General features: G+C 35.9%; 1 protein-coding gene across 1 annotated transcript in view; it reads right to left on the bottom strand.

The window, feature by feature from the left end:
• The window catches only part of MDFIC2 (MyoD family inhibitor domain containing 2), a 123,425-nt gene extending 119,428 nt beyond the window's left edge, over positions 1-3,997 (bottom strand). The window contains exon 1 of the mRNA XM_051852226.2: positions 3,910-3,997. Within this exon, the coding sequence (XP_051708186.1) occupies positions 3,910-3,997 (88 nt within the window). The remainder of the gene's footprint in view (positions 1-3,909) is intronic.
• Between the last annotated feature and the right edge of the window lie 8,248 nt (positions 3,998-12,245).

Below are 12,245 nucleotides of genomic sequence, written 5' to 3'. Positions count from 1 at the left end.
AACGCTAAGTCTAGGATTTAAATGCAGGAATCAAATGCTAAGTCTAGGATTTAAATGCAGTAAGACTAGAATTGCTTGGAAGTTTGCTTGATAGTTTGATAGAAGGTGAAACAGGATTTAGTTCATTCAGTTCAGGTCTGCCAGTGGTATTTCTCAAATACTGTCTATCTTAATTATTGATAATAGCTTTGGAAGTGGCTTTTGTGAGATCTTTGACACCATTGCTGAGGACATGGGGCTCATAATCCATCTGAGGGAAAATAGAAGGCAAGTAAGAGCCCATGCATCTTTTAGGCTAGAGCAAGATAATTGGATAATAAGCTCCTTTTTTGTGAGAGTGTGTTTATTTTATATATACATATAAATATATAATAAATATATATTTATATAAATATATATTTAAATACAGGAATATATTCTATATTTTATATATTATATATGATATAATATATATAGTATTCTGCCACACATACACTTTGTCTCTAGTAGTGCCAAAATTAATAAATATTCCATTGAATTCGGTATATTATGAATGTTTGAAGGCAAGACGTTAGAATATCAATACCCTGAATGGTGGTGATGGTGATAACTTACATTGGTTCTGTGCTCATTCTCAGGTCACATAGTGTAATCAGTGATTTATGTGCATTACCCCAGTGAGTGTTTGCTCTAACCCTAATATAACATTCATGAGTATCCACATTGTAACAGTGGAGAGTATTCAGCTGGAGTTTCAGAGGGAGACAACAGAGGCATTGTGATGTGAGATGCAACCCCTTTTGTCAATTTCTTTATCAGGTTTTTTGTCAAAGAAATTTTTCATAACTTAAAGCATCTATTTCATTTTTTTAAAGCTGGGGCCTAGAAAGATTGATAAAGATTCTGATAGGTAACTGTTGAGGAAGACACTGTGATAAAGGAAAAACAGAAACTAAAACTCTTAAGTCCTAGGTTTATGATTCAGGTTGCATTTAGCAGCTCTACAAGTTTGAGTAAGACCCAAAGTATCTCTAAGATTCAGTCCCCTGATCTGTAAAATGGGTATAATACTGCTACACACCAGATTGTTGCAGGCATCAAATGAAGACATATAAAACACTATAAAAACATACAGTGCTGTTGCTGTTATAGATTGTTCAAGATGTAAACCTCTAAAAACATTGCTATTTTGAGTCATGCTTTAAAGAGGGAAATAAATACAGAGTGATTAAATCTTATTTCTACATTCTCACAGATTTCTGTAATCTGATATAGTCCTTGGCTGAGGGAATTGAGACTTGAGGAGGTAAAGTAACATGTCACAGTTTCACAGCTAATAAGTAGCTAAGCTGAAATTTCAAAACTATTTCTGCCTGATATTAATGCTGTGCTGTTTCCACTATTCCTGTTTCTCTGTTAATTTTTTAAAAAGCCAATCCATATATTTTTTCTTAATATTAAAAAAAAGACATGTTTGAAAACTCACTCATCCTGATAATTCCCAATTAAGATGTTGTCATCTAGCATCTGGCTCAATTTCCTTTTATGAAATATAGTAAACATAATTTGAGTGTAGCTTAAATGAAGTGTCCAAATGGGATAAAACAGTTCACCTGGGAAATTAGATTTTATAGATTACAAGATTTCAGTGCTTAAGTTGGACTTAATAGACATAATTTTTTAAAACAAAATTCATCAGGATACAATTGATTGGTCTAAAATTCTATCATTATTCCTTTATGAGACATTTAGAGCATGAAACAAAGTAAAAATAAATAATATAACTTCCCCCAAAGTAATACAGAAGAACTTCTCCGTTATCGTGGATTTGAGATTCACATGAAAAACACAGGAAGATCTTTGGTTCAAGCCAATTTTTTTCCTTCTACATTGTTTGCAAAAGTATACTTTTTTTTTTTTTTTTTTTTTGACAGGCAGAGTTAGACAGAGAGAGACAGAGAGAAAGGTTTTCCTTCCGTTGGTTCACCCCCGAAATGGCCACCACGGCTGGCTCTGCGCTGATCCAAAGCCAGGAGCCAGGTGCTGGCTCCCATGTAGGTGCAGGGCCCAAGGACTTGGGCCATCCTCTACTGCCTTCCCGGGTCACAGCAGAGAGCTGGACTGGAAGAGGAGCAACCGGGACATAATCCAGTGCCCCAACTGGGACTAGAACCCTGGGTTGCCAGCACCATAAGTGGAGGATTAGCCAAGTGAGCCGCGGCACTGGCCACAAAAGTATACTTTTTAAAAGATCATTTGATAAAAAAAAGAACATTTTCTAGCCCTGTGTGTGTGTGTTTTTTTTAAGGAAATGTTTCTGAGAATACTACATATATATTTAAGCTTTCATCCTGAAATAAAATCTTTTAAAGAGATAGGCTCCACTATTAAATTTGGTTATTGAGCAGTTAGCAGAGGGACTCATCCTTTTCTAAAAAGTAAACTTATTTTTAAAATAAAGGGGATAGGATGGAATTAAGGATCAGTAAGGGGACCGGTGCCGTGGCTCACTTGGTTAATCCTCCGCCTGTGGCACCGGCATCCCATAATAGTGTCAGGTTCTAGTCCGGCTTGGTCCTCTTCCAGTCCAGCTCTCTGCTGTAGCCTGGGAGGGCAATGGAAGATGGCCCAAGTCCTTGGGCCCCTGCACCTGTATGGGAGACCAGGAAGAAGCACCTGGCTCCTGGCTTCGGATCAGTGCAACACCAGCCATAGTGGCCATTTGGGGAGTGAACCAATGGAGGGAAGACCTTTCTCACTGTCTATAACTCTACCTGTCAAAAAAAAAAAAAAAAAAAAAAAATCAGTAAGTGTGAGGATATGGTGAATTTGGAGGTTTTGGGTTAAATATGTTAGGAAAACACTTTTGAGCATAAGTCATATCCTAATGAGTAACTTAAATGATTTTTCCTGTGGTAGTTAAATTCATCTGTTTTGGAGTTATATAACCTGGGATTCATTTCTAGGTCTGCCATTTCCTAATTTTGTGATTTTAGGCAAGTTGCTTCAGCTCTTTTAGGCAGTTTTCTCATCAGTAAATTAGGAATAATAACTGCCTCATAAGATTGTCATGATGATTCAGCATAATCATCAATAAGTGTCAAAGCATTATAGATGTTTTTGATATTATTATTTTGGTAATATATAACTTTTGGTGTTAGATTTTTCTATGACATTATAAAGCAAATTTTAAGACTTTTAACTACTTAAGAGCTTTTCCACTATAATATATTCATGAACTGGTGAAAAAAACCCACAGAATATGTATTCATATCACGTGTCAAATCACTTTTCTTTGAGAGACATTAAAGTAGTTCCTAAAACCAAAAGATTATGAAATCAATCCTTCTAGTAAATAATGACAAGTTTATACATATTTTCAAAAGTGCACAAATTTGTACTCATTGTAGGAGAACATATCGATTTGTGTGTGTATTTCAAGTAACCATCTTACGCATGCTGTACCCCTGACCGATAGCATTCTCCCTTGGGAAAGTGGCTTCTCTAATTGCAGTGAATGGTGATTCTATTTGCAGACATTATTTCCTACAGTATGCCTTCCTTTCCGTGATTATCATTTAAAAATACCTGTCCTCAAATTACTTAGTCTTGGCTATAAAGGAGAAAAATCTTCAGCAGTATAAGAATCTCACCGATAATACATATCTAAGTTTAGAATGTGTAAGTCTTACCAATAAAGTTAATCTGTGTTTCCTACAGCACAGGGACTAAAAGAAGTGTTTCAAAACTCAAGACTTTCAAACTACTACTTAGGCACATGTTAAAAAAAAAAGGGGGGGGGGACATAAGTATTAATATCATGTGAACTGCCACAATGGTTTTTTCTCTTTTTTTCCTCATGCTATTTCTTGTTTATAAACAAAAACATGATTTTCACACCAATAGAAAATCAAGAGCAAGAAGACTTACCTTCTTTCAACCAAGAAATATTATTTTTATCATTTTCAAAATGCTCAGATGTTCTTACTTTTATCTTTTCCAGCTCAGTTTCTGACATCTAAGTGAGAAGATAATTTATGATATTAAAAATTTATTAAGAACCAAAGCACTGATTTTTATATTTGGGACTACTTCCATATTATGGTGAAATCTTATCTATATAGATTTCAGTTCACTGTCTTATTTTGTCTTACATTTTATCCTTTTGCCATTTTAAAACTTTGACAGTGAAAACTAAACTTTATGACATTTCATTGTTCAGCAATAAACATTGCTTTTAGATCTTGCAATTTCTCAACATAAAAAAATAACATTAACAACTAGCCATGGATTTTTAACAAAAAAAAAACCCCAAACATTTAGTTGCTATTTTTGTGTAGCCTGTAGAAAAGCAGTCTGCAAAGTGATATACAAAGATACAAGTAATAAAACACAAAAGGACCCTTTCAGGAATTTATTGGGTGAGATGAGAACCTTCTGACCTAAATCAGGTCAAGTTGAACTCCCTGAAGGTGTTGAGGAGACTTATTAGGCACCTTTAGTGCAATGCATTTGACTTTCAAGACTGGCTTACATGAATTCTCCCCTTGAATCAGCACCACATTGTACATACCTGTGTGTTCCAATAGAAGGATGCCCAGGGTGTGGGACTGGGGAGCAGTGTCTTGCAGCCTCCCTTGTCTCTGGATGTCCAGCATTCCTCTATCCTGACAGAAGTGAGTGAAGAAGCAAATGCACTCCCTCCCTGGGTGGTGCTAGATTTGTAATGCTGCCAGAAGCATCCAACTTGCGGCTGAAAGGTTTTTTTTTTTTTTTTTTTTTTTAAGGTAATATAAAACCTGTGGTTCAAAACAATAAAATCCTTCTCCAGAGTAGCACTTATTTAAAATGACACTGTGCAAACTAGGGTAAAAATAATAAATTCTTTTCAAGTGGACAAAGTTTCTTCCATCCCCATCATTTCATACTCACTATTCATTATCCAAGATTCATATCAAGAGATGCAGAAAAATATACTGAAAAATATATACAGATTATTGGATTAAAATAGAAGGGAGAGAAACCTTAAAAGCTCTGTTCTCTGGAAGTTTATCCTGTAACCAATATTTTGAAAAGCAGTTTTTCCCTTAACATTTACAAGCAACAAGAAAACATTTCAAGTTCTTTTCAGCATCTGCAGGTATTCCAAAGGGGATATGAAATAACATTCCAAAGAGGATTTATCATTAGATTCTTAATTAAAGATAATGGTATTTTCCACAGAAAATTAAAAAACATAAATGTTGGTTGTACATGATGATAAAGAGTCTGCCATTCCTAAATTTTGTCAGTTTTTTTTTCATCATGGAAAATACTATTTACTTTTTGTCCCAAGGTGATTTGCCTCCTCCAGAGGTCTGTTACTTGATTGTCTTGTATCCAATTTTTTCCCACTTCATTTTTACTTTACTTCATTTTTGTCATTATCTTTAAAATCTTCCTTGAACAGCCAATTATACTAAAATAACTTTCATTTCCTCTCATTAATAATAAGATAAATTTCAGAATATTTAGACAGCTGAGAAAGACCTTGAACTGACATATTCTATACTTTGGTTTTTAAAATGTAGCCCACGGAGTCTTAAGATTTCTTATAGGTTCCTAACTTTTTACTCCAACCTAATTGTGTTGCTGCTGTTTCTCGAACAAATCTGCTTCTGTTATTAACATTCTTAGAAAAGTTTCGTCAAAATTCCATCTCTACCCCCACCTTGAAAGCCTTTTGATCTTTCTCATCTGGAAGCCATTTTTTCCTTCTCTGATTCCAGTTGGGGCTCTTGGTATGATCACTCTCCAATTTAGTCATCTGTAAGCTTATCTTTCTGACAAGACTATAGTCCACCAACCCTAGCCTGGGTATTTATGTGCCTTGCTCATTGTTTGCACTTACAAACTAATAATTGTTGTATCAATACAACTAATATGTCAAAAACTGATGATGCTGTTTTCCTTTGTTTCAAAATCATAGAATACATGTGATAACCAGGTTCCTTTAGTTTGTCTTTTGTCTATAGCTGTAGAGTTTGACATTGCTTCCTCATGTTTTGAGACCTAATCTAATTTCCTTAATAGTGTAATCTTGTCCTTTGGAAAAGCAAATTATCTAAATTTTACATATGTATTAGTGGGTCCAGAAAGACATTTAGTAAATCATAGTCACAGTGTTAAGCATAAGTAAAGACAATGCAGGAACTAAAGGAAATCTGATAAAACTAGATGAGAAAAGATTATTAAGTAACAACAAAGTAAATGAACCATGAGCTGAGTTCAGCATATCTTCTAGTTTATTTTAATATTAGAACATCTGGTTTATTTGCTAATATTCCACAAAAGAATTTTTTTTTTTTAGATTTCTGAAATAAATTTGGATCTCTGAAGGTTACAAGTTATGTAATTACTTACCAATGGAAATAAAACAGGCTCTATAAAAAGATTGATATAATGATTTTTACTGAGTCTTGGAAGCTATTCCAACGTGATCAAATTCTTTTCAAAATTTATATATTCCATGACAGCCAATTTTCATTTATCATTATAGAATGAGTATACATTGACTTAGCCGAAAAAAGGCTAGCTTTATGTAAGAAGGAGCCACTTTCCCACAGGTTGGAGATCATTTTCCTTAGAACACGACTGGTTATCAACACATTTTAGAGAAAGAATATGTTGAAAAGAAGGCTACTTAGGGGCTGGTGCTGTGGCATAGCAGGTGAAGCCACCACCTGTGGTGCTGGCTTCCCATGTGGGCACCAGTTCAAGTCCCGGCTGATCCGCTTCCAGTCCAGCTCTCTGCTATGGCCTGGGAAGGTAGTGCTGGATGGCCCAAGTCCTTGGGCCCTGGCACCCATGTGGGAGGCCTGGAGGAAGCTCCTGGCTCCTGGCTTCAGAACGGCTCAGCTCCAGCCAGAGCAGCCATTTGGGGAGTGAACCAGCAGATGGAAGACCTCTCTCTCTCTGCCTCTGCCTCTTGAAAACTCTACCTTTCAAATAAATAAACAAATCTTAAAAAGAAAGACTATTTGTTAATTTTAAGAAGGACGTTTCTGGGGATAAGGAATGTATAGGTAAAAGAATAAAGGATTGCTTGAGTTTGTTCCAGATGTCTAAGAAGAAACAGACCCTATGTACACATCACCCAAGTCAAATTGGCCTGGTAGATATGATTAATAGCTTTGTCCTGACACTCTTCAAACAGTTCTCAGTAGGTGTTTCCTTTGAATGTTTTGCAAGCATTTTTGGGATTGTTTGTTCTCAGTCTTCTCCCATGAACTTCCTAAGACAGAGAAACCATTGCTACCCATGCTTCCAGGTTCATTTTGAAACCTTTCTGTAATTCTGTGATCATTTTTATGCATTTTATATTCATGTCCAGCTATACTACTTTCTAATTTTCTGTCCCAAGAGCAAAGCCATTACTAAAATCCTTGTCCATATTTCTCATTTTCTGGTTGTATTTTATCCTGTGATTATTCATGCATGTTTTCCAGATATTTACTTTTTACTATGATTGTTTGAGGCCTAATATTAAGTCAGTTATGAACTATAAAGTGCTTGCATAAGATTTTGCTTTGAAAATAACATTTTTATGAAGATAGTGCAATAACAAATTTGGAAATAATAGCTAATTTTGACAAATGTATTTTCAATATGTGTTCAGTCCTAATACTTGGAAGTTTTCAGTTGTTCTGCTTTGTAAGTCTTCTCTGCTTGGGTTTCACTGCCCTGTAGTGTCATGTTTGCCCTTCAAATTGCCTTTTATTCTTAAATAATAAGTGACATTTCTTGAATTTTTTCTATGGATTTTTTTTTGTTCTGTAAAGCACCATTTTTCAAAGTTAGACAACTCCTTTTGAATTGTACTACTGTCTCTATAAGTATTTGTGATTAATCTTCATCACAGCTATAGATTTTAATAAGCATAGTATTCATATTTTATCTGCTTTATCAAAAGAATAGACACCAAAGATTTTTCCTGAATCAACTATTTATCAGTAGTGTCCTTGTTGGACATTACATTAAAGGTATTTTGTATTGATGCCAACCTTTAAACCATTGATTCATCTACCCAGTAATATGCTTGGGCCACATAATTCTCCTTTTGAGTAATGGAGTGTGGTTTGGGTTGGAATTTTAGTTTCTTGAGTTGGAATGGCCTTTTGAATGAATGAGGTAAACCCATAGCTGATGGCTGGGAGTAAAGAGAAACCAAAATCTGATGAACCCCAGACATGGAAGAATGGAAAATAATAGGTGGTCCAACATAATGCTCAAAAGTGACAGGCCAGCCACAGAAGTCAGAACCATTTGGTTAGAATCCAAGGAGAGGAAACATATTTTGAAAAGAAGGCCCTGTCAAATAATGTTCATTGTACCCATGAGCTAAATCAGTTCATATTCATGGACATCTCAAGGCTTCAGTTTTCTTTGTCTTTTTAAAATGGTCATAATTTTAATGTATTTGTTATGTAAGTCTGTTCCTTTTATTTTGACTCAAGTATGAGTATTTCCAATTGCTAGTTAAAATATGAACCAGAAATAGAATCTCAAGGGTGAACTATCCTGCAGAAGGCAATCTTTGCCAAGAGAAGAACCTAGTTGAATAAATGAAGCTAGAGCCTTTTTAAACAAATAATATTGTATAATCATATTTGTCTTTTGATTATCTTTTTTTTTTTTTTTTTTGACAGGCAGAGTGGACAGTGAGAGAGAGAGAGGAGAGAGAGACAGAGAGAAAAGTCTTCCTTTGCCGTTGGTTCACCCTCCAATGGCCTCCGTGGCTGGCGCGCTGCGGCCAGCGCACTGCGCCGATCCGATGGCAGGAGCCAGGTGCTTCTCCTGGTCTCCCGTGGGGTGCAGGGCCCACTGTACTCCCTGGCCACAGCAGAGAGCTGGCCTGGAAGAGGGGCAACTGGGACAGAATCCGGTGCCCCGACCGGGACTAGAACCCTGTGTGCCGGCGCCGCAAGGTGGAGGATTAGCCTATTGAGCTCCGGCACCGGCCTTGATTATCTTAAAAATAACACATTATCAGTTTTAATTCTTTGTGAGACAATGAAATTATATTAATAATGTAGACTATGTTGTTAAACAATATGTAGTTATGTCACCAACTCAGATGATTGAATTTGAGGATTGTAATTTGTACAATAGAACTCTCTGAAGGATTTGTGTATTGAATTCAAGTATAAATAAAATAGTATAGGATGGTGTACTAATCCCTTAAAATTATTTTTTTTGCTACAGAAAACTATTATAGTATAATAAATTAAAAAATTTTCAGTAGCCATTCTAATGACCAAAAAATGCCATCATGTATTTTAGATTTTAATAATTATTTTTGGAATTTTGTGGCCTTGATACAGAACACACATAGTGTAAAAATACATTGGTCCAAAGCATCAAGAACCCATAAACCAAGGAAAATTTCCAAATTTGTAATATAGGCTCTTGCAAGGGGTTGTTAAAAACACCATAAGACAGAGCATTTCAGGAAATTTATTGTGTGTTTAGATGAAGTGTAGACATGAAAAATAACACTCAGGTATAAAATGTATTCAGTAGGTTTTTTTTTTTTTTTTTTTTTGGACAGGCAGAGTTAGACAGTGAGAGAGACAGAGAGAAAGGTCTTCCTTCCATTGGTTCATCCCCAAAATGGCCACTATGGCCAGGGTGCTGTGCTGATCCGAAGCCAGGAGCCAGGTGCTTCCTGCTGGTCTCCCATGCAGGTGCAGGGTCCAAGGACTTGGGCCATCCTCCACTGCCCTCCCAGGCCACAGTAGAGAGCTAGACTGGAAGAGGAGCAGCCATGACAGAATCCAGTGCCCCAACCGGGACTAGAACCCACAGTGCCGGCGCCTCAGGCAGAGGATTAGCCAAATGAGCTGTGGCGCTGGCCTTCAGGAGGTTTTATTTTGTCCTTGTTTCAAGCCATGGCATGTAAAAAAACTGCTAAGCTTGAACTAATTATTTTTATATCTCATAGAGTTGCCTTTATTAACTGAGACCTTGCTGACATTGAGAAATGCAAGAATAAATTTGAATGACTCTTGGTAGTAGGTTTATTTTGAATATTCTTGGTTCCTGTGAAGATTATAGTGTACATCCTTCACTTAATATTGTGTACACAGTGTAAATATTTCTGCAGGTCATATTAAATATAATAACTATAATTTCATGTACACATTCTTTATTGTATTGTTTTCATATGTTTCACATCTACAAATCTTATAATTTCAATAGTAATGTTCAGAGATATAAAGAAGTGATAAGTTGTCTTGTAAAATTTAGGGAAAAAAACCCACTATTTTTGCTCACCTGTATAGTTACCATTTTTAATTCCCTCATTCCTTCTAATAGACTAGAACCTTAATCTGATACTCCTCTCTAGCCTAAAGAACTTTTCTTCAGAAGTTCTTGAAGAGCAGAGCTGCAGGTGACAAACGCACAGCTTTTGTTTGTCTAAAAATGTCTTAATTTTCATTTTTAAAGGCTATTTACTCTGAATGTAGAATTCTTGAATGTCAAGGTTTTCTGTTTTTTATTTTTGTCATTATCCTATCTTTGTTCCTCTGTATCTAGCATGTCTTCTTTTTCTCTCTGGCCACCTTAAATTTTTGCTTTCTATTTATTTGTTTTTCAGCAGCTTGAATATGCTGTACCCCGGTGCAGTTGTTATTGTCGTACTTTTTGCTTGTTTGATTAAGTTTTCCTGAATTCTCAGTTCAGTAAATTGATATTTTTACCAAATTCAGTATATTTGAACCATTGTTTTTTCAAATATTGCTGGGATTTTTTTTTTTTTTTGGTCCCAACCTCTTTCTCCCCTCACATACATTGTACCCCCTTGATCTTTTTACCCTGTCACTGAGGCTTTGTTCATTTTTCCCCCAGTCCCTTCTCTCTGCTTTGTTTTTCCAAATTATTTTTAAAATTTATTTGAGAAATAGTGTGAGACAGTAAGAGAAAGGGCTAGGGGAGAGAGCTGGTTTGGTCCTCAAGTGTCCCCAGTGGCCAAGAGATTGGTGTGGAAACCAGGAATTGGGAACTCAATCTGGGTTTCCCACGTAAATGACAGGGATCCTACTACTTGAACCATCACCATTGCCTCCCAGTGTCTTCATAGCCAGAAAGCTGGAGTCAAAGCTAGAGCTTGGGGTTGATGCAGCACTCTGATATGGGATATAGCTATCCTACTTGCTATGTAAATTACTAGGCCAAACACCTGCCCTTCTCTGTTCTTCAGACAGTAATTTCTATAGATTTGCTTACAGAGTCACTAATTGCTTTTCTTTAGTTCTTAATTTATTGTTAACAGCAACACGATAGAATTTTTCATTTTATATATGCTTTGAGTTCTAAACTTTAGAGTTTGTTTCTTTCTGTAGTTTATACTTTTTTTTGCTAATATTACTCATCTTTCAATTATCGTCACCATTTTTCCTTTCATTTGTTGTTTGTATTTATTATAGCTAGTTTTAAGTTATTATCTACAACTCCAATATCTGGGTCTTCCATTCAGTGCTTGATTTTTGGCTATAGATTATGTTTTTTTGATCCTTCAAGTATCTTAATTTTTATTGTTAACTGGATATTTTAGGTAATGCATTGTAGAATCTCAACTCTGCTCTATTCTTTTAAAGGGTATTGAATTTTATTCTAGCAAACAGATTACCTTTCTATCCTATCAGGCTTAGTTTTTTCTTTTCTTCTGGTGAATAAATTATTTTTTTCTTAGTTTAGGGTATAGTGCGTGCTGTAAGACCTGGAGCTGGTTATTATGTTTAAGACAAGTTCTTTCTTAGGTGTCAACTAAGTGCCCAAGATGCTCAGTGAGATGTTGCATTCTTAGTTGGGCAGAGTAGTTTGCAGAGCTGTATTAACTGTGGCCCTTGTATTCAGTACTGAGTCTCACAGACACTGTTTTCTACAAGATGTTTTTTTCAAGTCTCATCCTTTACATATAGAACCCAGTCCCCAGTCCTCAGCCTAAAATATCTGTGGCGAATCCTGCCACTTTCCTATTTTGTGCGGTTCTCTCTGTACTGCAAATTCTGGCTAATTCAATATCCCAGACTCCAGTTTCTGCTTTTTTAGTTTATCAAGTCCATACTCCCTGTAGAGAAAGGGCTGCCAAGGCAAGGGATGGAGCAAACAAATGGTTCATCTTTTTTGTTTCCCTGTTCTCAAGAATTAGTCCTTTTGGCCTGTAGTCCAGTGCTTAAAAACAGCTTTTTTTGGTATATTTTGTCTGTTTTTATAACTATAGA

This window comes from Oryctolagus cuniculus, chromosome 10 (assembly GCF_964237555.1).
Source record: "Oryctolagus cuniculus chromosome 10, mOryCun1.1, whole genome shotgun sequence".
In the NCBI taxonomy this organism is placed as follows: domain Eukaryota; kingdom Metazoa; phylum Chordata; class Mammalia; order Lagomorpha; family Leporidae; genus Oryctolagus; species Oryctolagus cuniculus.
The sequence above is the reverse complement of the archived record's forward strand: the minus strand, read 5'-3'. Positions and strand labels throughout refer to the sequence as shown.